This window comes from Cheilinus undulatus, linkage group 15, assembly GCF_018320785.1.
Source record: "Cheilinus undulatus linkage group 15, ASM1832078v1, whole genome shotgun sequence".
Taxonomy (NCBI): Eukaryota; Metazoa; Chordata; class Actinopteri; order Labriformes; family Labridae; genus Cheilinus; species Cheilinus undulatus.
The window spans coordinates 19,540,295-19,562,834 of NC_054879.1; the positions used below are offsets into that span (position 1 = coordinate 19,540,295).

Sequence of the window (22,540 nt, forward strand, 5' to 3'; positions counted from 1 at the left end):
CACATTTTCAGTCTTGGTCCACTTTAGACAGATCTCTCTGAAAACTGAGCACTGAGAGAGGACTTTACACTAAAATGACTTTACTGTGACTGTGTTCTGATTATGGTCTTATATATTAGGTAAAAATGTATTATTGTCTCATGATAAAGTTACAGTAGAGTCAATTTCAATATTTCTCTCCTTTGGTAAATAATCATTGTTCACCAATCTTAAATACCGTCAGTTAAACCTAACCTTCAGCCTGGTCACGGATTGGCTGGTCATTTTGACAGACCGTACGGTGACTTCCTGTCACAGCTGATCCGTCTCCAGTGAACTTGATGTCTTAGTGAGCACCGACACGTTGCCAAGTCCTCCTCCGCTCTGACTCAGGGAGCTACGGAGTCTCCTGGTCTCCACCTGCAGGGTCTGTTTCTGTCTCCACCTCCTCCACCGCCTCTGGAACTCTATCTGCACCTGAGCCATCACATAGGTGTTTGTTGATTATTGATAACACTGGACGGATAAATACAGGCTTAAATTATAGGTAATATAAACTAATGTTTACAGCCCAACATAGACCAATGTTTACAGCTGATAAAGGCTGCTATTTACGGTTGATATAGGCTGGCATTTACATCTGATATAGACTGATATTTACAACTGATAAAGGCCGATATTTACGGCTGATATAGATTGACATTTACAGCTGATATAGACTGATATTTACAACTGATACAGGCCGATATTTATGGCTGATACAGGAGAAATAAATATGAATGCAGAGGTGACTGTATGATGCTGTGATGAGATTGTTGTATGCAAATGGACATGGACTAATATCTTTTAGTTGCTCCTTCAGGCCATAGAGATGCTGCAGTGTCTTTAAAAGTTGTTTTTTTTTTTTAGAAGAATAAATTAAATTTTTCTTACCTCTGCATTAAGGAAGCAGTACAGGAGGGCCACAACAAAACCCTGAAGACAGAGACAGCAGTTGTTAAAGGAATGACTGCAGGAAGTTAATTTATTTAAGCAAACTGAGGACTAAAGCTCCTTATTCTAGAGCTAAGTTTGTTCTGAGGCCGAATGTGTAAAATCAGTTTCATATGAAGGAAAATACAAAACGGAAAAATGAAATAGAGCTGATAGGATACTGATATAATACAATATCATCAGTCAGAGTGTTTATAAATATGGGTTTTTTAGGTTTCAATATAATCTGATATCATTAGCCAGAGCGTTGTAAATACAGGTGATATCATCAGTCAGTGTTTGTAAATTTGGGTTTATTGGATATGGATAAATATGATATCATTAGTTAGAGTGTTTGTAAATATGGATTTTTGGGAATCGATATAATCAGATATCATGAGTTACAGTGCCTGAACCTGAGTGGAGGCGAAGGCAAGCTCGATCCCTGTCCAGACTCGATGTGAGGAGTCACTGAGTTTATTAGGGAGGAAGGCAAACAGGATGTAGTGGAGGCCAAACAGAGACACCAATAGGAAGGACGACTTGGATAACTTCCTGTTAGACAATAATAATCATCATTGATGTGTGTTTATTACTAGAATAATCAATATTAAAAAAGTTCATAACAACAATAATGATCATAAACTTAATAATGATCTTATAAAGGAATCATAAAAAATAATGGATGTAAGTTGTTTTACAATTTTTAATTTTTTTTAACATATGTCCTTAGATCCCTGCTGAGTTGTTTTTCATTTCTTTAGACTCAAACCAATGAGTCTTACAGCTAAAATATCTGTTCATCTTTGTTCTGATGAGGTATTATTCTCTAATAAATCAGGATATTAAATATGATAATAAATAAAAACCTGTAGTGGTTGAACTCGTTGCCTGGCATGTCTCGGGTCCTCAGCTTTGACACCAGGATTCTCATGATCAAGAGAAAGAATGCCATGTTCACCTGGATGGCACACAGAAACACCTGTCTGGTTTAATATTAGACTACATTAACTATTAAACTTTTAAATATAAAACCATGGATTTAAACAGAGACACAGGTATCTGCTTCCATTTAATATAATAATATTTCAAACATGTAACTATTTTATAAAGATTTGTCTTTGTTAAAGCTGCATGGATTAAGACATAAAGATGAACTGATGTAGAGCTTCTGAACCTCTCTTAGTCCCATTCCTGTTAACTCAAGTTTTCATCCATATTTAATATAAAAATATGTTTTTCTTATTAAAGCTCAAACCTCCAGACTGCCTCTATAAGGGTTAGCATGATCATCCTTTGTGATTAGCCCTGAACTCCTGTAGAGAACAGTCTGGATGTTTAACCATGAAGGCATTATTAGGATCAGCACGTGTCGTCATCATGACAGGACATGAACACCCCATCATGGCTCTGTGAGCCTCTAGTGGCCTCCTGATGGCAGTATTAGAGAGCATATTAAACTGGAACAGGAGAAACCACCAAAACATTTAATTACAACTATCACTTATGTCCTTTCTTATTTATTTCCCTGGTGACACAGAGTTATCACATGACCCCTGTGAGATTTGAGACCCAGAGGCTGAGAATCCCTGCAGTGGAGTATTTAATCCACATGATGTTTCTGGTTCAAACTCATTACAAATAAAATATGAATAATGGTACTGACTGTGATGAAGATGAGAACAGGAAGTCTGAGGATCCACCAGATCCACCTGATCCTCCTCGTCTCCCAACACCTTCAAAATAAAACACAGGATCACAGAGATATAAAAATCTGCCTTTTTTATTGTTTACGTCATACTTTTGTGAAGAGTACATGATGAACTAAATTTTACCCCTCGTCTTCATAAAGGAACCTGGCACAGCTCCATCCAATCAGAATGATCATTGGAGAACCTAAAAAAAAGAAAGATAAACATTAATCTGCTGATTAAAGAAAAGTCAAATAAAAGCAATAAATGAGATAATAAAAAGACCAGAGAAGAAGAATTCACCCCAGCCCAGGACGATGTAGATCCACAGACGCCTCTTGGACGAGAACAGAGACACGCTGAGCAGACTGTACAGGAAGTGACCTTCAGCCAGCAACCAGCTGTAGTTTGCCATGATGCTGTAGTTCGACAGTGCCGTGGTAATTTTACAGCCTGCCTAAAGGGGGCAGCAGAAGAGACATTACAGCCCACCTACAGGGGGCAGCAGAAGGGATGTTACAGCCTGCCTAAGGGGGCAGCAGAGGAGACGTTAAAGCCTGCCTACAGGGGGCAGCAGAGGAGACGTTAAAGCCTGCCTACAGGGGGCAGCAGAGGAGATGTTAAAGCCTGCCTACAGGGGGCAGCAGAGGAGACGTTACAGCCCCCCCTATAGGCGGCAGCAGAGGTATATGTCACAGCCCCCCATTAGGCGGCAGAAGACAACTGGACCGAACTATCAACAGTCGACACTTTTGCCTTTCTCCAGGGCTACTCTGGATATTTACCTTAACAATAGTTGGATTTTACTTGATTTTACTGTTTTAGCAGGGGTTACAGTTGAGATCATCAGTATGAGGATAAAATTCGGACGACTGAATGTAATATCCAGTTTTCATTTGTAATGCGGAGTTATAAGGTGGTGTCTCATTAACAGAGCACTGGTTAGTTATTTGTTGGTGTTTTCAGTGGAGGATGGTATTTAGCTGTTGATAGCTCTAAGCTAGGTTGGCAGTTAATGTGCTAACAGGCTAACTTAGAGCTAACAGTGTGTTAGTTTTGCTTATGTGTCAAACGTAGGTCTATATTGTGACACTGACCGCATGTGTGTGTAAGGAACAGCTCACAACTTCCACAGTCATTTCAAAGGTCTGGTCATGTGATGTATGTGTCTAACACTGAGTAGCACTCAGCCACTTCCTGTTTAACACCACCGTCTGACGTGGTTATACTTGCCATCAGACCGACATACCGGGTAATCTCCACAGTGGAAGTGGTCGTCAGAGGAGAACAGAACAGAGTCTCTAATGAAGATAAGAGATGCTCTCAGGATGAAGGACAGGAAGAGCTGAATGTGGACAAAGTTTCGTGTGCAGTGGAGCCTCCTGGTGATGGGAAGAGAAGGTAGGAAGGCAAGGTTAATCAAAAATTAACTGTGTTAATCATTATTCATCAACAAAGGCATGTAAAATACAAAACGTAGAAGTGTTTTAACTTTAACCCTTTACCTCCAGCCATAGCGCCGGTGCTATGTTTAATATGCCCATAGTGTTATTACGGTAACTCCGTCAAAGTTTGTCTGATCAGAAAAATTCCAACGGTGTTGGAAAGCTGAGAGTTGTAGGCATGCACACATATATGGTTCATTACGGGACTCACAACCATATGACATGGGCATTCATAGCAAAACACCACTTTTGTATTGTTCTTCTTTTAAACTGCTGACAATTCCATATAATGTGCAATAATCATTAACCAGATGTTGAAAAGTGAAGTTCAAGTACTCCTGGGAAAAAAGGGACCAAAGCTTTCAGACTTACAGCCATGATAACATAATATGTCCAAATCGTCATTTTAAACTCAGTAGGTAAAGGGTTAATTTCCATATTGATTTTAAAATGAGCATTTCTATGTTGTATATATTTTATAATTGAGGTCTTACATTATCTTAGAGATCTCCCAAAGTTATTAAAGACTGAGAAATTTTTTATTAAGGAAAAAAAAAATTGGAAATTTACTCATTTCATTGCTAAGGGAGTATACGGCCTATACAAGTGCACCTCAATTAATACGAATAATTAACACCTGTGAAGGTCTGCTGAGCCTTCATTTTCTCACTCTGGCTCAGAACACAACCACAATCATGGGGAAGACTGCTGACTGGACAGTTGGCAGTTAATGACAGCCTCCACAACAAGGGTAAGTCACAGAAGGTCATTGGTGAAACGCTAGGCTTTTCTCAGAGCCTGTATACAGGCAGATGCATATCCTTTGTGACTGATGACAGTAGAATACATGGAAGAATAACCTTTTGAATAACATTAAAGACCCTGTAAAGTGAAAATGAATCTGTATTTAGGTTTGTTGTATGACAGGTCACTGTATTATGAACCTCTAAATCAAATATCTGTCAACTTAAACATCTCTAAGTTTAGGAAATTAAGCTTTAAAATCATCAAAAAACGAGGCAGTAAAATCTGCTCTGGGATGTGGACGTGTCTGTTGAATGAGCTGAAGCCAGGCCCACTCAGGAGAAATATAATCCTCTCAGATTTAAAAACAATGCTACAATCTGAATCTTGACCTTATGAGCAGAGTGCAGCTGCCTGGCTCTGTGCAAGAGAGGAGACAGTCTGTTTTCTGGCTCAAATCTCTGTTATGATGCTTTCAATGATCAATACACCACTGTGGCTGATACTTTACCTCACAATGAACACAAAAAACAACATTTAACTGACTGTTAACTTCAATAAAGGCAGCAACATTGGCTAAAAACAGACTGTACTGAGATGAACTGCTGTATGATTTTATATTGTAGTGTTAGAGGGGCGGGGTCATTCCCTGCTGTGTGCACATGACATTACAAGCCCACATATTAGCCCCGCCCACATGAAACCAAGCCAGGAAAGAGGTGAAAACATTTCTAACAGTCTAAATCCAGCAACTATATTCCAACATATCTAGTGTGTTAAGACAAAAACTTTGGATTTCACTTTACAGGGTCTTTAAATGAAAATGTTCATTTTTTAAAATGATATTCTAATTAATTGAAAAGAAAATGTGTGGTCTAGGAGCCACAAGTTGCTGATCTCTTGTCTCAAACAAACAAAAAAACAAAAAACAAACATGTTGGCATAAATGGGTTCTGTTTATTGAATTAGATGGTTTTTTATGTTTGGGTCTTTTTACTACTACTGATCATTAAATAACAGATATTATTGTGTTAAATCATGTAAGATTTAAAGTATGAGAGGAACCCAACACCTTCTCTCTCAACATAATCATATATTGATCACTTTATTTCCTATTCCAGAGTTTGTTTCTTATTTCTGACCTGAACAGAGAGAGGATTGCCACAGCAACTGAGAGAGAGATGAGTGAGACGGCGTATCCCACGGAGTACATGATCCTCACAAACAGGAAGTAATGCTGGGAAAGGTACACCTGGACAGGAAGTGAACATACAGAGGAAGAGTTCATCGATGAGGGCATGATCACATGGTGGTTCTCACTGACTCAACTCAACTCTGCTTGACTTAACTAAACACCACTGAACTCAACTTTATTTAACTGAACTCTTCTCAACTTGACCTGGCTTAACTCGATCTACTAGAATAGAACTGTCTCAACTCTATTCAACTCCATTTAAAATGACTTACCTCACCTCTACTTGACTCATCCTGGTGTTACATGACTGGACTTGACTGTACTACACTTGACCTGACTTAACTTGATTCAAACATTATTTCTGAAAAGATCATGTGGCTTGTAAAAAGTCAGAGTAGCCTATAAATATGGAAAACTACTAGCCACAGTGGCTGGTGAGTTAAAGTGAAGCTCTGACTGAAGCACAGAAGGAGTGATAGACCAAAGACATTAAGCTCAGTCAGGTGAGGTCAAAGGTCAGAAATAAAACCTTTTTCACCTCTGCAGGTAAGCTGTGGTTGAGTCCATATTCACAGGCTTCATGATGAGGAGGAAATGACTCTGACCATCCATGATCGGTACAGTTTCTGAACACACGGCCTGCACACAAACATGCATGTTATTAATCACGTGAATCTGTCATTACTGTGCATAATGAAACAACTGCCTTCACTTGTTAATACTGAACAGAGCTGAAGCTAACAAGGCATTTTCAAGAGGTCAGTAACCTTTTAAAGTAAAAATATTCACCTCTAACATGGTGTTAGATAGAAAGACAAAGTTAGACTGTGTAAAGACCAGGAGTCAGACTGTGACCAGGCCCCGTTTTACAGCTGGGTCAGGGTCTGCAAGAACAAATAAGGGCCAGTCCCCCTTTATATAACAAGGCAAGGCCGGCCATAAAGGGAGATAAGGAAAATCATGCTCCATTATAATGTTAATCTGTGATAACCCCATTTTATTTTTTTTACCTGAATAATCACAGCCCTAATCAAAGCAACATATATCTATATTTTAATTTATACCATGGTAATATAGCCTTCTTCAAACTGGGAAATGGATAAACAGGGGCAAAAAAAATTGGTGGAAAGTTGCAAAACTAGGTTAAAAGTGGTGAAACAGGAAAATAAAAGGGTGAGAACACAAGTAGCAAAATCAAATGAAGTGGTAAACACAACAGAACAAGTAGTGAATGCATTTATCTCAAAAATGGTGAAAAGGGACAATTATTGCTATTTTGTTGGAAAAACATGCAGGATGTTGTAGTGAAAATGTGTTGATAATAAATTAATATTATCAAGTAAATCTCGTAAAGAATAGGGCACCACCGCTTACGCGGATTGGTTATTTAATAACCAATAAAATATTGTAAATATTAATTAATCAAAACCTTTAATTAATTAACAAGAACATTAACTGTAAATCAATCTCATTTCTAAAGTAGTAAATTCTCATAACATTGACTCTATTTCTCTGCTTAATAGAATGAATTCCCGAACTACGACTGTCTTTTGAAGATTTATTATAAAATCACAAAATAACAGACATAAATCACAGGTTATATGAATAGATAATGTAAATGAATAAACAGAACATGACTAAATATGGTAAAGAGAAAGGATGCTAACTTAGTTGGTGAGAGTGGATTATTCTAATAATCCTAACGGAAAATTTTTAACCGACGTTACGAATTTGGAGCGTGAATTTGGAAGAATAATAGATCTGAACTAATTTATTGGAACTTTGGAGACATCAGCACCAGAGAGATGAATTGGATCATACCAGCCGTTCGACGAAGGCGAGGAGGAGGACCCGTCTGAAGGGGCCTGGAGGAAGGCGCCTGGCAAGTTCTGAACGCCCGAAGCTACCGCGTGCCAACTCTGGTCCGACCCGGATGGGTTCAAGCTGGGCCGCTGCGGCGCCGATGGGTCGCTCAGACTGTAGGGACGGCTGTACAGGCTCTTGTCCACGGACTCTGGGAAGGATTGTCTCTCGTTCCAAAAACAGCTCTTGATCGTCCAATTAAAAATCAGATAAACTCAAACGCATCGACACCACGTGACTGCTGGCTCACAGTGAAGTCGATTGTGTGATAAAAAGAAAAAAACAAAAACTCTGCGTTACAAAAATCTAGCACGAAGCTATAAAAAGGTTAGGAAAAATCTTGTACTGGATAAGGAAAATTCTAAGTCTGATTGTTTATCAGACTTGGCACAATGCTTGGATCAAGAATGGGCCTAGGAGGCCCAAAGAGACTCAGCAGAGCTCTCCTCAGTGAGCATCTTCTTGGACTGTCCAGACCTGACCGCTTTCTGATCTGAACCCAACTCTGGTTCGAACTCCACACTCTGTCTACACTACACACTCTCTGAACTCTTGTGAGTTCTGAAGTTACTCTTATACAAGAGGGAGGGGTTTCGGTTTTGAAGCCCTCCCAGTGTTTGATTAAATCCACTCCACCAGATCATCAAGTTAATCGGATAATGTAGAGATAACACAACATGGTTATAAAAACTCTAGAATACTATCAATAAACTATCACACAAACATTAGAAACACAGTTAATTGTTTATACGCACAATTATACAGTAGAAAATGTTTCTGCATTTGGGTGTGACGGAACTAGACCACAAGGTGGCAATGTTGATCCAGGGATGATTTTCATTCTCTGTTCGTCAACTTGGAGAAATACAACTAAATTATATCATAACCATAATTCAGTAAGGGAAGATGCCAGAGATTAGTATGGCACGTCATTCTGTTCCTTGTAAACAGACTCAACCAAATATGAACATGTCCTGTTAGAAACATAACATTTAAGACAGTTTTTTGATACTTCCAATCCTTGCAGCTTCATGTGGTCTAGATAACACCGGGAATTTACAATATGCGCCTGCTTTCTGCCACGGCTCTGTAGGAAGACAGAGTCCTTAGATTTATGAGGCGTAGTGCAAAGTTTCTTACAGCTTTCAGGAAGACAGGATTTAGTCTGAGGAGGTTCACCATTTGGTCGACCAATCGAAAGATTCATATTTTAAGGTGTTTATCTCTGTTGGGAGCTGTCTTTCATCAAAATGGCAGTTTAAGAGTCCTACTGCCTGAGAAACTCTTGTTTTTCGAACGTGGTTCCTTGATAAGTTGTCAGCCATGAGGGAAAGAGAATCCCCCCCCCCTTTCAGTGACATTCCTGAAGGATAATCTGAAGATATAGGTTTAGGAAGGAGAAAGGATCTCTCCCCCCCCTTGTATCATTATCTTTCTTCCTTAGAGGGTGTGATATCAACAGCCTTAGATTTGGTTTCACCTTTAGTTGTTCTGAATAGATTCTCACTACAATGTAATTGCTCCCATGTGGATGCAAGGACTAGCTACCAAATGGTAATACATACTCACATCTGATCTGACCAGACCTTCTCTGTGGCAGCTGTTTTTCTGGTCAAAATGTTTGTTTACATGATTTTATATGAAAATGACCTTCTCTGATCACAGCTAGAATCTCCACAGCCAATGACAGGACCAAAACTTCTTCAGAGATGGTTAAATATTTGTCATATGTAAGAGCTGTCTCAGCTAACAGACTAATGCTGCCAGCTGGGACAAACAAACAAAGAAAGTGGGCGTGTCCTCGCCTTACCTGTGGTGTGTAGGAAGCGGGGACACGGCTGGGACACGACGTCTCCGACTGAAGCAGGAGGCCAACAGTTCAGATCGTCCCACCAGCCTCTGCAGCCTGGAGGAGAAAACAGCATCATCAATCATTAAGACCGTTATGACTTTATTTGTTTGGCACTTTTGCAACAAACAATAAAGATCTTCAGACTGACCCTGAACAACTTCAGAACCCCGTAGATCTGTGTACTACTGTCCAGATTTTTCTCAGACTATGTTTATGTGTAAAAAGACCCAGACCTAAAGATTTAATCTAGATTTAAATCCTCAGAACCATAGATTTAATCCAAATTTAAACCCTGTAGATTTGTGTTTTGTCCAGGTTTTTCTCAGACTATATTTATCTGTAAAATAAACCTAGACCTAAAGACTGAATCTGGATTTAAATTTCCAGACCTACAGATTTAATCCAGATTTAAATCCCCAGACCCACACATTTAATCCAAACTTAAACCCTGTAGATTTGTGGGGGGGTTTTTTTCAGGCTATGTTTATGTGTAAAAAACCCAGAACTAAAGATTGAATCCGGATTTAAGTCTCCAGACCTACAGATTTAACCCAGATTTAAATCCCCAGACCTACACACTTAATCCAAACCTAAACCCTGTAGATCTGTGTCTTGTCCAGGCTTTTCTCAGACCATGTTTGTGTGTTAATGTTGGGTCTGAACCATTCATCTCTCTAATGTGATTTCTCTCAGCTCTGCAGACGTGATGAGGTTTATTCTGAGCTCTAAATCAGATCAGCTCTCAGATCATCATATTACCTGTTCTGAAGGTACGGGGCTCTTCCTCTCCAGTCAACATGTTTCATGAATTTAAAGGTTTTATCTTTTATTTTGAAAGACCTGAAAAACAGACATTGCACTAACATGCTGCAGGGTCTGGTCAGCAGGGAGATTCTGAGGTAGGTATTCAAAGGAGTTTTTAAATTCTTAGACCTGAGCTTTTGTCTAGATCCATCTTTTGCTTCTCCCTCTTCTTTAGGATCAACAGGACCTGATCAGCCTAAAACCTCAGCACTGTCTCTGAACAGGAAGAAAATGATAAAGGTCCTGTTTTTGCACAAAATCCAGATGTGGATCAGTTTCAGAGCAGATGTTTAGGATGAGTGTTGGGGGTCTTCCGTTATTAAGAGAGAGATGTGGGACTCATTTAGATGACAGACTACAAGGACTGGTTAAGGACAAGCATCAACAACATTTACACTGAATGGGCTGAATTTAGGGGGAATGTTCCTTTAAAATCCCCACATATTCACAGAAATTTTAAAGAAATTACCAAAAATATATCTGATCATTCTTAAACATATTCTAAAGTATCCCAAGAAATCTTCAAATATTTCAAAAAAAGTTTTAGTGAAACTTTATTATAAAGCTTAAACATTATAATAACTGTAATAACCCCCCAAAACTGCCACGTAAATTCCCAAATAATTTCAAAGAAATTCCCCCTAAAACCTCAAAGCAAATTCCCAAAAATGTGCAAGATATATTTTCCAAGATTCCATAAAAAAGAAGGAAAAATTCCCCTAAATGTCCAAATAAATTCCCCCAAATTTCCATAAAAATTCTGGATATTTCCAACATCTTCTGTGCCTCAATTCCCAATTAAATTCCCCAAATTGAGGAAAAATGTTCCCATTTCCATGCAAATACATTAGTATTTTAAAGTGAAACTACAGCTGCATGCTTATACTGTCCTACAGAGCAGTGACGGACTGAAGTCCGTCTGCTTTCTGTATGAGTATTAAATACACTTGACTCATGTAAGAGTCTGAGAACTTTTCTTTGTGAGTTTGAGTTAAATGGAAATGACTCAAAGACTCAAACAGACATAAACATCAGAAATAAAACTGTTAAATCTCTCACCATGTGTCTCTGAGCTCTGGTTATTTCTGAGATGCTCCAAACAGGAAAATTCATCCTGAAGTAAAATGTAGTTAATGTCACATTCAGGAGGGATGCTGTCAGCCTGGAAAGCACAGAGAGAGAAAGCTGTTATAGAATAGAAGAGTATTTTATGCATTAGAGCATTATTCTGACACCACAACATAACATATTAATAAATTAAGAACTTAGACTAATGTTAATATTAGACAAAGATAACCTGTGTTAATCCTAAAGTCAGTGTTTAGATTATTTAATTTATTAGGGGAGAAAAGCCATCCAAACCTACCTGACCAAATGTGAAAAAGTCATTGCCCTCTGAACTTAATAACTGGTTGTTCTATTCTAGGGGTTTGTGATAACTGTCAATGAGTGTGGAGGAAGTTTGGCCCACTCTTCTTTGCAGAATTGTTTTAATTCAGCCACATTGGTGGGGTTTCCAGCATGAACGGCCTGTTTAAGCTCATGGCACAGCATCTTTTCCTCATGTTGACTGTTCCTTGTTGGCAACTTTTGGAAAAGTTGGTGGAATTGGCAAGGATCGAGGGAAACCCTCCCCAAATTAGTTTTTAACCTTTTAGTACTGGATGCTGGCAGACTGAAACTGTGACCTTAGACTCTGAAGATAAAGGATGGCTGTGATTGGCCAAGATCCACTGGATTGAACCCTAAACCTGAGTTAAGTCATTAAGGGTCAAACCTGAAAATTTTACCACAGATTTTTTTTAAATGCCCTGCAACCTGTTGTGATTGTAGATACTGAGACCCACACCACATGATAAAGAAAAAGTTAAAACAAATTCAATAAAACAGAGTAAGATACCGTCATTATCAACAGTAAAACTCCTTGAGTACTTCACTAATTATAATTCTGGTCTAGTTCCAGTAAAGTTTAAATCCAGTACAGTAATAAAATATTAAATGATGCTTACATAGAAGCAGCAGAGAAGGACAGTCAGAGCTGAGATTCCTCCTGGTTTATACATCCAGACAGCGTCTATTCTCCAAATAAACGATTAAAAACCTGAAAGTTGAGATGAACCCAGAGACTGTGAGGACTGAGAATCTGATAGTGTCTGCTCCTCAAACATGAACAGCTGAAGACAAAGCCAGACTCAGCCCTCCCTCCTGAGGAGAACACGGAGGTCTACAGACGTCTGCACAGGAGCAGAAAAAAAACACTGAAAGAAGAAGAGAACGATGAAGATGACACACCTTTAATCACGCCCCCCTGTGGTGCAATGATAATAAAGCTGTCAACAAGTGCAGCATTGAGGTCTGCAGTATCTGCTGTGGTTGTTTTTCTGTGTGTGGGGCAGGAAACTAACACCCAACACCGGCCTAATGTCGGTGTTTTAGAGCAAGTGAATTCATTCAGCCAATCAGTTGCTGGGGCAGGTAAATAAAAGTCACACTAGGGCTGCAAACACTGAAGGGCCTCGCGCCTGGTGCATGTCAGGGAGAGCTGCAACTCCAGGAATTTGGGAAAATTGGGTGTAAGCAACCCGTGCAGCGTGCTGCACCCGAGCACAGGAAGCATGCCGATGCTCCTAGGACTGTTATTTATCATGTAAATGAGGAAAAAAAAACCCAACACATTTTATGTTAGAGACGTCTCTCCTCTCTTACAGCGGCTGGCACATTAGCAAAAACATGTAATACACATTTAAATATGTAGGGGCAAACCCTAATCATGTGAGATTTGATGCAAATCATAAGTTTCATAAGTTACAGTGAAGTTTGGTGATGATTGACATCATCATTAAAAAGTTATAAAGTGCAGTTGGTGAGTTTTCTCTGAAAAAAATGAAGAAAAATGTAGTTTAAGATTGGGCTCCAGTCACCTATGGTGGAAAACTCACAGTTAACACAACTTGAGATTTCCAGGTTGTCTAATATGAGCAAAATCAGTCTGGAGACAATCAGATAAAATCCCTCAGACTTGTTCATTAAAATATGGAACTTGTGAATCGCCCAAAAATGCCAAAATTTGACCTTAAGCTGTTTGTAGTGTGCTTCCTGTACATTTTAGAGGATGGCCCAAATCTCATTTAATCACTGTTGACCATCATTAAAGTTCATCTGTACTCCCCTTCTCTCCTTACAAGATTAACTCTGCTAGTAATCAGGTCTTTCATCACATTCAGGACCTCTTCATTACTTTTCTAAAAAGCTCTGATTGAACCAGTAAAAGGCAGTAACTGGGAGGGCTGGGATGGTCCATTTAGGTGCATTCATCTGCACTTGTGGAGTGTTGATAATTAAAAGCAGTAAAACTCTTTTGGGCATAAACCTAATTTCATATGCTCAACTTTGGGTTGGAGAGAACGGGTGCATGATGCAGTTCTGTTTGTATGCACATGAGGGTGGCCTAACTCTGCACTTATAGTCTGGAGTCTATTAGTCCCTCTGTGGATGTTAGCATCTGATGCTACAGTTGTTTAAATTCACATTATTTGAATTAATCTTCACTAAGAACCCCAATAATGACAAAGTGAAAACATAATTTTAGAAATGTTCACAAATTCATTAAAAATAAAAACTGAAATATCACATTGATATTCAGACCCTTTACTCAATACTCAGTTAGAGTGACCCTTGTATAAATTTGTGTTTCTCAGGGGGGAAATGTAACACACCTTTGACAGCAATAACAGCCTCTAGTGTATGTGTTAAGAAGCCACTGACAAGCCTGGGATTGCTTGAAATATCTAAAAATTAGATGTTTATCTAGATTAGTCAGCTTAATGAGGCCTAAATTAAATGTTAAGAGGTATTTCTGACTAAACATACAATTGATTTGTTTGTTTAGATCTGAGTTTTTGCAAGTGTCTAATACCCAGAATGCCTCTGGGCACTAGACACTTTTGCACCATGAGTAGAAACAGTAATCAAGCATACATAGACAGATGAGTCCACTGCTAGCACTTTAACTCGTCTTAAATGAGTCTAATGAGAGCACATTTAAGTTTCTGTAAATCACTTCAGTCTTTTCTTGGCCCAGTTCTGACCTCTCGGACAGACAGTAAGTAAAGATCCTGAGATCAGACATTAAAAGCTTTTGAGATCTTCTGACTGATGTAGGTTAGAAGGTATGAGGGAAAATGACCAAGACTAACCTTATAGGAATGTGTCATTATTTTAGTCTATGTTTAGACAGAGACGCCCATTTCACTAACCTTGCTAAGCAGATGGATTCGCCCGTTTCTCACTGGTGAATCCATCTTGCAAAGCTCCCGTCTGAACTGTTTGGGCCCGGTTAGAAAGTGACAGGACCAATCAGCGACGAGGGGCAATGCCAGACCTGCCAAACTGTACGCATTTTGCGTAGCAGGTACGCAATTTGACATGTAAATACGCTGGTACAACTTGCCTCTCTAAACTACGCAAAAAGCTACGGACGTGTGAGTTCTGAGGGAAATGTGCATGTGCCATACTCATGTTTGACAGCACGATGCAGCAGCGTGGTGAAGCAGTTTCAACCAGTTATGCAGAGTAGCGGAGAATAAAGAGTCTGCTGAACCTAGAGCGTTATATCCCCACTCCCCCTCCTTCCTGCCCTCTGCCTCCCTCCCCGTACCATTTAACTCCAATAGTACTGATGTTGTCATTACACTGTTAGAGAAAAAAGAGGGATTTATTCATTTACATTAACTGTACAAACATCAGAAACCAGTGTGATACTACAATATAGACCAAACTCTAACAGTGTTTAATGAATTTCTAATAATGTTACAGTTTCCTATTACTCTGAGTATCAGTAAATATATAAGGGGTGTCCAAACTATGGCCCACATAGACTGCAGGACATGCGAGGATTGGTGAAGCAGAGAAATGGAAGCTGCAGGCACAGCATAGGAGCTGCAAGCTGCTTCAGAGCACAGTCAGGTGACAGAAATGGACACAGATGATGAAGTTGACTCTGACAGTGTCTCTGTTGCAGACAGTGTTTCTCAGAGTGCAGATCTGTGCTCACTGGAAGAGGTAAAGGAATTTTTGGATGATTCTTTGGCAGGACAGTAGATATCAGTAATTATTTCCCCAACATTAATAAGTTTGTTCAGAGAGTGAGTACTCTTCAGGAGGTGGTAGGGACAGATCTACTGGATGAGAAAAAACGCAATTGTCTGAAAATCAGCCGGTTCTGACGGCCTAGACCCAGACTTTTTTTTTTTTTTATCTTGCAGCTGAAATAGTTGCTGAGCCTTTGACATCTTTCAAACTCACATTGGGAAATGGTAGAATACCAGATGTTTTGAAAGCTGCTTTTGTTACTCCAGTTTTGAAAGCTGGTGATCCCTCTAATCCAAAAAAATTATAGGCTGATTTCCAAACTTGTAGTTTTGCCAAAAGTGCTGGGAAGGCTGTCTATAACCAGTTAAAGGGATTTTTGTTACAAAATGGCATCTCTAAACAAGCTGCAGTCTGGATTCAGAAAGAAACACAGGACAGTCACTGCAGCTGCAAAGGTCATAAATGATATTAGAGATGCTACTGACTCTAAAAAAGTAACAACACTGTGCTGCATTTTTCTAGATTTATCAAAGGCCTTCGATACTGTTAACTACTCTGTCCTATTGCAGAAGTTAGCTGACATTGGGTTTTCCCCAACAGTCCTAAAATAGTTTGAAAATTACTTAAGTGGTGAAAGACAAAGTGCTAAAGTTGAAGGTCTATTATTAACCTTTTTAAATGTTCAAATTGTGTCCCTCAAGGGTCCATATTGGGCTAAATTTTATTTCTTTTCTATAGTTGTGTATGAATGTTACTGAATCAAAGTTTCATTACTATGCAGATGATACGATGATGTCTGCATCATCATCTTCCTTAAAGTGTAACAAATAAACTACAGGCGTTTAATGTCGTCCAGGGAAACCTCTGTGATTTAAGACTTATACTGAATGCCAACAAGACAAAAATAATGTGCTTCTCAAGGTCTAAGTCACAAGTTCAAGACAGTGCTCAGATTTTTACCTTAAACAATGAGGTGATTGTGTTCAAACATATAAACACCTTGGCTTTTTGCTCGGAGAAAATCTGTTAATCAACATACAGCATTGATTGTCTTGCAAAAAAACTTCAGGTAAAACTGGGTTTTGCTGTTTTTCTTTTGTTGCAAGGAAGCAACTCATTCAAGCCACATTTTTGTCTGTAACTGATTATAATGATGTTCTTTACATGCATGCTACCTCATCCTCACTGAAAATGTTGGACTCAGCTTACCCAGGGTTGCCAACTTGTGAGAAAACCTTGGAGTGAGACTTTGTCATTTGCGTGACTCTCACGCTAATTGCGTGAAAGTTGGCAGCTCTGACTTCACCCTCGTAACCTAGCTGACATGCGCAACTTCTCCCCATGGGGATCTGATTTGACAAGAACAGGCTGTCTTCCTGCAATTCAGCCAATCAGAGGTAGCTCAGGGGGTGCTTGGCTGAATTTCTAGAAATGCGTGAGGAATGGGAGGTGTGGCGTAGGTGCGTGTGAAAAGCGTCATTTGCGTGACTCTCACGACAATTGCGTGAGAGTTGGTGGCTCTGGCTTACAGTGCTGCCTTGTGACTCTTTCTGGTCCAGGTTTTTTACACCCATCACTGTGTTTTGTGTGAGAAATTTGGTTGGTCTTCCTTATACCAAAGAAGGATGGAACATTGTTATATCTTTATTTATAAGGCTATTTTATGTTAATTACCTTCTTATCTTTGTTCTCTAAGACTCCTAAACCTGTCAGTAGATCTAATCTTCCTTGTCATGGATTCATCATGCATGACATTCCTTGAACTCTCTCTGTCTTTGGTCAAAGAGCTTTAATGATTTTGTTCTGTTATCTTGGTCAGAGTTACAGGGTCATCTTAAACCTGAGCGTTGTATGAGTTTAGGAGATTTCAAACCTAGAGTTAGAGAACATTTGACCAGTACGTGCACATGAAAACTGCCGATTGGTTGATTGATGTAACCTTTGTTTTTATATCCTTTTAATGTCATATGTGTGGATCTTATCATGCTACTGTCTTGGCCAGGACTCACTTGGAAAACAGTTTTTACATGTATGTCGATGGGAACATTAATGAGGCTGTGTCTTCACCAACATCTAAGTACTGAGGTCTGGGTTGTTTAAGAGCCGGGACTAGAACTGTCAGACTTAGTCCAGGACAGTGAAAACTCATTCTGCCACTGAGGAACAGAGCCCTTAATCTTTGGTACATTTTCACATTTCTGACTGTATTTTTTTGCTTGTTCAGGTTTCCGTCCTGGTTAAGGTGAAGTTGACGTCATGAGTGTATTCCTGAGCCTTCATTAAAAAACATGAGGTTGATACAGAAGTCAAAAACATTTCAGAGTGCTCTCTTCTTTAGATTTGTTGTCTAAAAGCTTCAGTTTCTTCTTCAGGATATTTCTACTGTTTTTCTGTTTGTGATGTAGAAATGATTGAAAGAGCCTGCAGCACATTCCTACATTTCTACGTCTCTAAAAGGCAGGCCACTAAATGATTCATACCTTTATTTATTCCTCTATTTTTATTATTCAACTGGTGTTAAAGTAATGGAGGGGCTTTTCTCGGCTCGCCGTTTTAATGGACGAAGACATTTTAGCGTGAATGGGCAGAAAAACAAACTTCTGTTTGAATTTTCAGAGAAGGACTTAGACCGCAGTGTCTGCAGCTGAAGGCTTTATATATAAGGGAATATACTATTCTACCATATTTATAGTGACACAACAGCTGGGTTTGTTGCACCAGAAAAGGTAATAAACCACAAATGTAACACTAAAAGTTGTGGTCATTGTTTGTTATCAGTTTTTACAACTGCCAGTAATTTCAAGTCAGATTAAAATCAAGTCACAACAAAAAACAGTCATGGGGATCTTTTGTTCGCCATGAAACAGGAAATTGTTTTCTATAGTCTTAAAACACCAGGAGAGCCATGAATCTTAGTACAAAACTTTTGAATGAGAAAAGGAGAGGAATTATATACATTTGGAAAATTCTGCAAAATCCAAGAGGTTCAGATTCAAAATTCGTTTTTATTGCCAAGGACATTTTCTTAAGGAATTTGACTTGGTGTTTAGTGCAAAACAGAGGAAGAATAGAAATATTAAGAGGATAATAAAAATAAAATAAATGTAAATGCACTCCTCAATAAAAGGGAACACATGATCATCACAATGTAACTCCAAGCTGATCACACTTCCAGGATATAAACCAACATTAAAGTGTGACATATGCACAAAAAAAATCAGGAATTAGAAAGGGGGCAAATACTTTTTCACGGCACTGTACAGGTGGAAAAGGAGAGCCTGCGCAGACGTGCAGGTTAACTGGTGAATAGCTTATAGTGGAATTTTTTTTTTTCAAATAATACACCAAATCATTTTTTCTAAGTATTACACCAAATCAACATTTCACACACTGCCGGACCATTTCTGGTGCTCATGGACAGGTATGCTTCAGCATTCTCTGGAGGAGCCACTGATGGGGAGTGGTGTGTGTGTGTGTCTACTCAGTAGACACACGTCTACTGTCTATTTTGGAACTTTTGGAACTCCTCAATGTGAAGTTCAGCCTTGATCTATTGATGCATAATGGGATTCATTCAAGATTCAGTCATGATAGATGCATTCACAACATAAAATATGCATTCTATGAAACTGCAAGGACTTGTTCCTGTCTATGATTTGACATTATTATTTTATATATTTTCTGGTGTAATTATCTTGTATTCTGTGGTCTTTCACTGACCTCTGACTGTGTGTTGTGGATGTGGGTAAGCTGTGAAGGAATTGTCCATTTGGGATCAATAAATCTGTAGAATCTAAATCTGTCAGGGCACTGGTGGAACCATGTGGTCTTGTGTGAAGTCAAAATGTTAAATTAGGACTTTCATATTTCTGATAAAAAGGATGAGGTAATGAAATTCCTCCATGCTGATCAGTAATAAATTGATTTATTAAAATATTAAGCTCATCAATGACTGATATTGATCCATTAAGATAAGATTAGGGTGGGTTCAGCTCTAGGCCTGGGCAGGGTGAGGCAATGCCCCCAAAATGCTCCGACTGCCCCACCAGACTATCCTGATCATCCTGCTTCATCTCAAACTGTAAAATTAACTCAATGCTTTATTTTTTCCCTATCACCTTTACTTTAATCAACATTTATTCAAAGTCTGATTTTTACCTGGAGGGACTGCTCAGAGATATCCACAGGTATCTGTAAAAGTAACATTTCTGCCTGCTAGGAGACAGCGTGGATCATGAGATCTCAGCACTGCTTCTGTTACCTTAAAAGAAGTCTGCAGTCTGTTAAGCTGGTAGGTTTTATTCTGAAAATATGCTTTACATTTAAAAGTTTGATATTAATATTATCTAGAGCAGGTTAGTCAGAGGGGGATCCAGAATATTCAGACCTTCTTCATATGAACTCGTAGGGGATCCTTTAAATTCTTCTGTCCAGTAGTCCCTCAGTGAAAAAAACCCACCGCATGTTTTTACGTCTCCCTAAAATGAAATGAAGCATCTCACTGACACTGAAGGTCGTCCATCCATCCTGCTGCGTGTTCACTGTCCTTCTGTCCTCGCCATCTGCTCGCAGTGACCAGCATCCAGACGAGCAGATTACCTCTGGAACAATTAAAATCTGGCTCCTTGTCAGTGATTGTCTCAGAGAAAACAAAGAAACACAGAGCCAGAGCCAGCATGCAACAGATGGAGGCAGACCTTGGTTTGTTCTTCATCACATCTGGATTTGAGCAGAAATGATCGTCCTCTAGGGAACTCTCTACACCACGGAAAAGACCGGAACAAAGACCTGTAGGAGACAGAAAAACAATTAACACAGCCTGACAGTGAGGATTTTTAATTCATTTATCTGATCAACTGAGAAAATTAAACCTAACATCAATCCCAAAGGAAAGACTAAAGAAAATAAAAATCTGAACTTGGAACAATTCACTTTATATTAACAAATACATTCTCCTGTTTCCAACATTCACCTAAATAAAAACGAAAACGAAATTTATCAGCTTTAGATATCAGTCTATATCATCTGCAAATATCAGTCTATATCATTAGTAAATATCAGTCTATATCAGCTGTAGATATCAGTCTATATCATTAGTAAATATCAGTCTATATCAGCTGTAGATATCAGTCTATATCAGCTGTAAATATCAGCCTATATCAGCTGATAATATCAGTCTATATCAGCTGTAAATATCAGTCTATATCAGCTGTAAATATCAGTCTATATTAGCTGTAAATATCAGTGTATATCAGCTGTAAATATCAGCCTATATCAGCTGATAATATCAGTCTATATCAGCTGTAAATATCAGTCTATATCAGCTGTAAATATCAGTCTATATCAGCTGTAAATATCAGCCTGTATCAGCTGTAAATATCAGTCTATATTAGCTGTAAATATCAGTGTATATCAGCTGTAAATATCAGCCTATATCAGCTGATAATATCAGTCTATATCAGCTGTAAATATCAGTCTATATCAGCTGTAAATATCAGTCTATATCAGCTGTAAATATCAGCCTGTATCAGCTGTAAATATCAGTCTATATCAGCTGTAAATATCAGTCTATATCAGCTGTAAATATCAGTCTATATCAGCTGTAAATATCAGCCTGTATCAGCTGTAAATATCAGTCTATATCAGCTGTAAATATCAGTCTATATCAGCTGTAAATATCAGTCTATATTAGCTGTAAATATCAGCCTATATTAGCTGTAAATATCAGCCTATATCAGCTGTAAATATCAGTCTATATCAGCTGTAAATATCAGCCAATAGCAGCTGTAAATATCAGCCTATATCAGCTGTAAATATCAGTCTATATCAGCTGTAAATATCAGTCTATATCAGCTGTAAATATCAGTCTATATCAGCTGTAAATATCAGCCTATATTAGCTGTAAATATCAGTCTATATCAGCTGTAAATATCAGTCTATATCAGCTGTAAATATCAGTCTATATCAGCTGTAAATATCAGTCTATATCAGCTGTAAATATCAGCCTATATTAGCTGTAAATATCAGCCTATATTAGCTGTAAATATCAGTCTATATCAGCTGTAAATATCAGTCTATATCAGCTGTAAATATCAGCCAATAGCAGCTGTAAATATCAGCCTATATCAGCTGTAAATATCAGTCTATATCAGCTGTAAATATCAGCCTATATTAGCTGTAAATATCAGTCTATATCAGCTGTAAATATCAGCCAATAGCAGCTGTAAATATCAGCCTATATCAGCTGTAAATATCAGTCTATATCAGCTGTAAATATCAGCCTATATTAGCTGTAAATATCAGTCTATATTAGCTGTAAATATCAGTCTATATCAGCTGTAAATTTTAGTCTGTATCAGCTTTAAAAGACTGTGGCACATATCCTGTCAGTAATGACATATTTATCAGATGTTCTAACAAGAGGAAAAGTAGACTTAGCCAGCTTGGTTGGGATAGGGTCTTAAACACAGTTTGATGGTTTAGACAAGGAGATAATTGATCCGAGCTCTTGAAGACTGATTTGGGAGAAAAGGTGGGTATCTGGTTCTAAATCTGAGTTTGCTGTTTTAGAGATCAAGGATGACTCAACATCCAGATTGGATAAGTTGCTAATTTTGTCACTAATTTTATATTTTTTTTCATTAAAAAAGCCCATGAAATCATCACAGCTAAAAGATAAAGGAATGCAGGGCTCAGTTGAGCTGTGGCTGTCTGTCAGCCTGTCTACAGAGCTGAAAAGGTGTGTGGGATGGTTTTTTATTCCCTTCAATTAAAGTAGAGTAATAGTCAGCTCCAGCATGTCACAGAGCCTTTATGTAGTTATTATGATTATGTTGCCAAAGTACACGGGATTCTTCTGATGTATTGGAGCACCATATTCTTTCTAATCTCTGCGGCGTTTGTT

The 22,540-nt window shown here is 38.6% G+C and overlaps 1 protein-coding gene across 1 annotated transcript; it reads right to left on the reverse strand.

Moving 5' to 3' along the window:
- Positions 1-291: 291 nt before the first annotated feature.
- On the reverse strand, positions 292-10,540 carry LOC121522629 (secretin receptor). The gene is made up of 12 exons (XM_041807179.1): positions 10,501-10,540; positions 9,700-9,795; positions 6,556-6,665; positions 5,974-6,083; positions 3,892-4,024; positions 2,946-3,099; positions 2,787-2,847; positions 2,618-2,687; positions 1,821-1,912; positions 1,368-1,506; positions 913-954; positions 292-456 (listed from the first exon to the last, which is right to left on the reverse strand). The coding sequence occupies exons 1-12, from the start codon at positions 10,538-10,540 to the stop codon at positions 292-294; spliced, it is 1,212 nt and encodes a 403-aa protein (XP_041663113.1).
- Between the last annotated feature and the right edge of the window lie 12,000 nt (positions 10,541-22,540).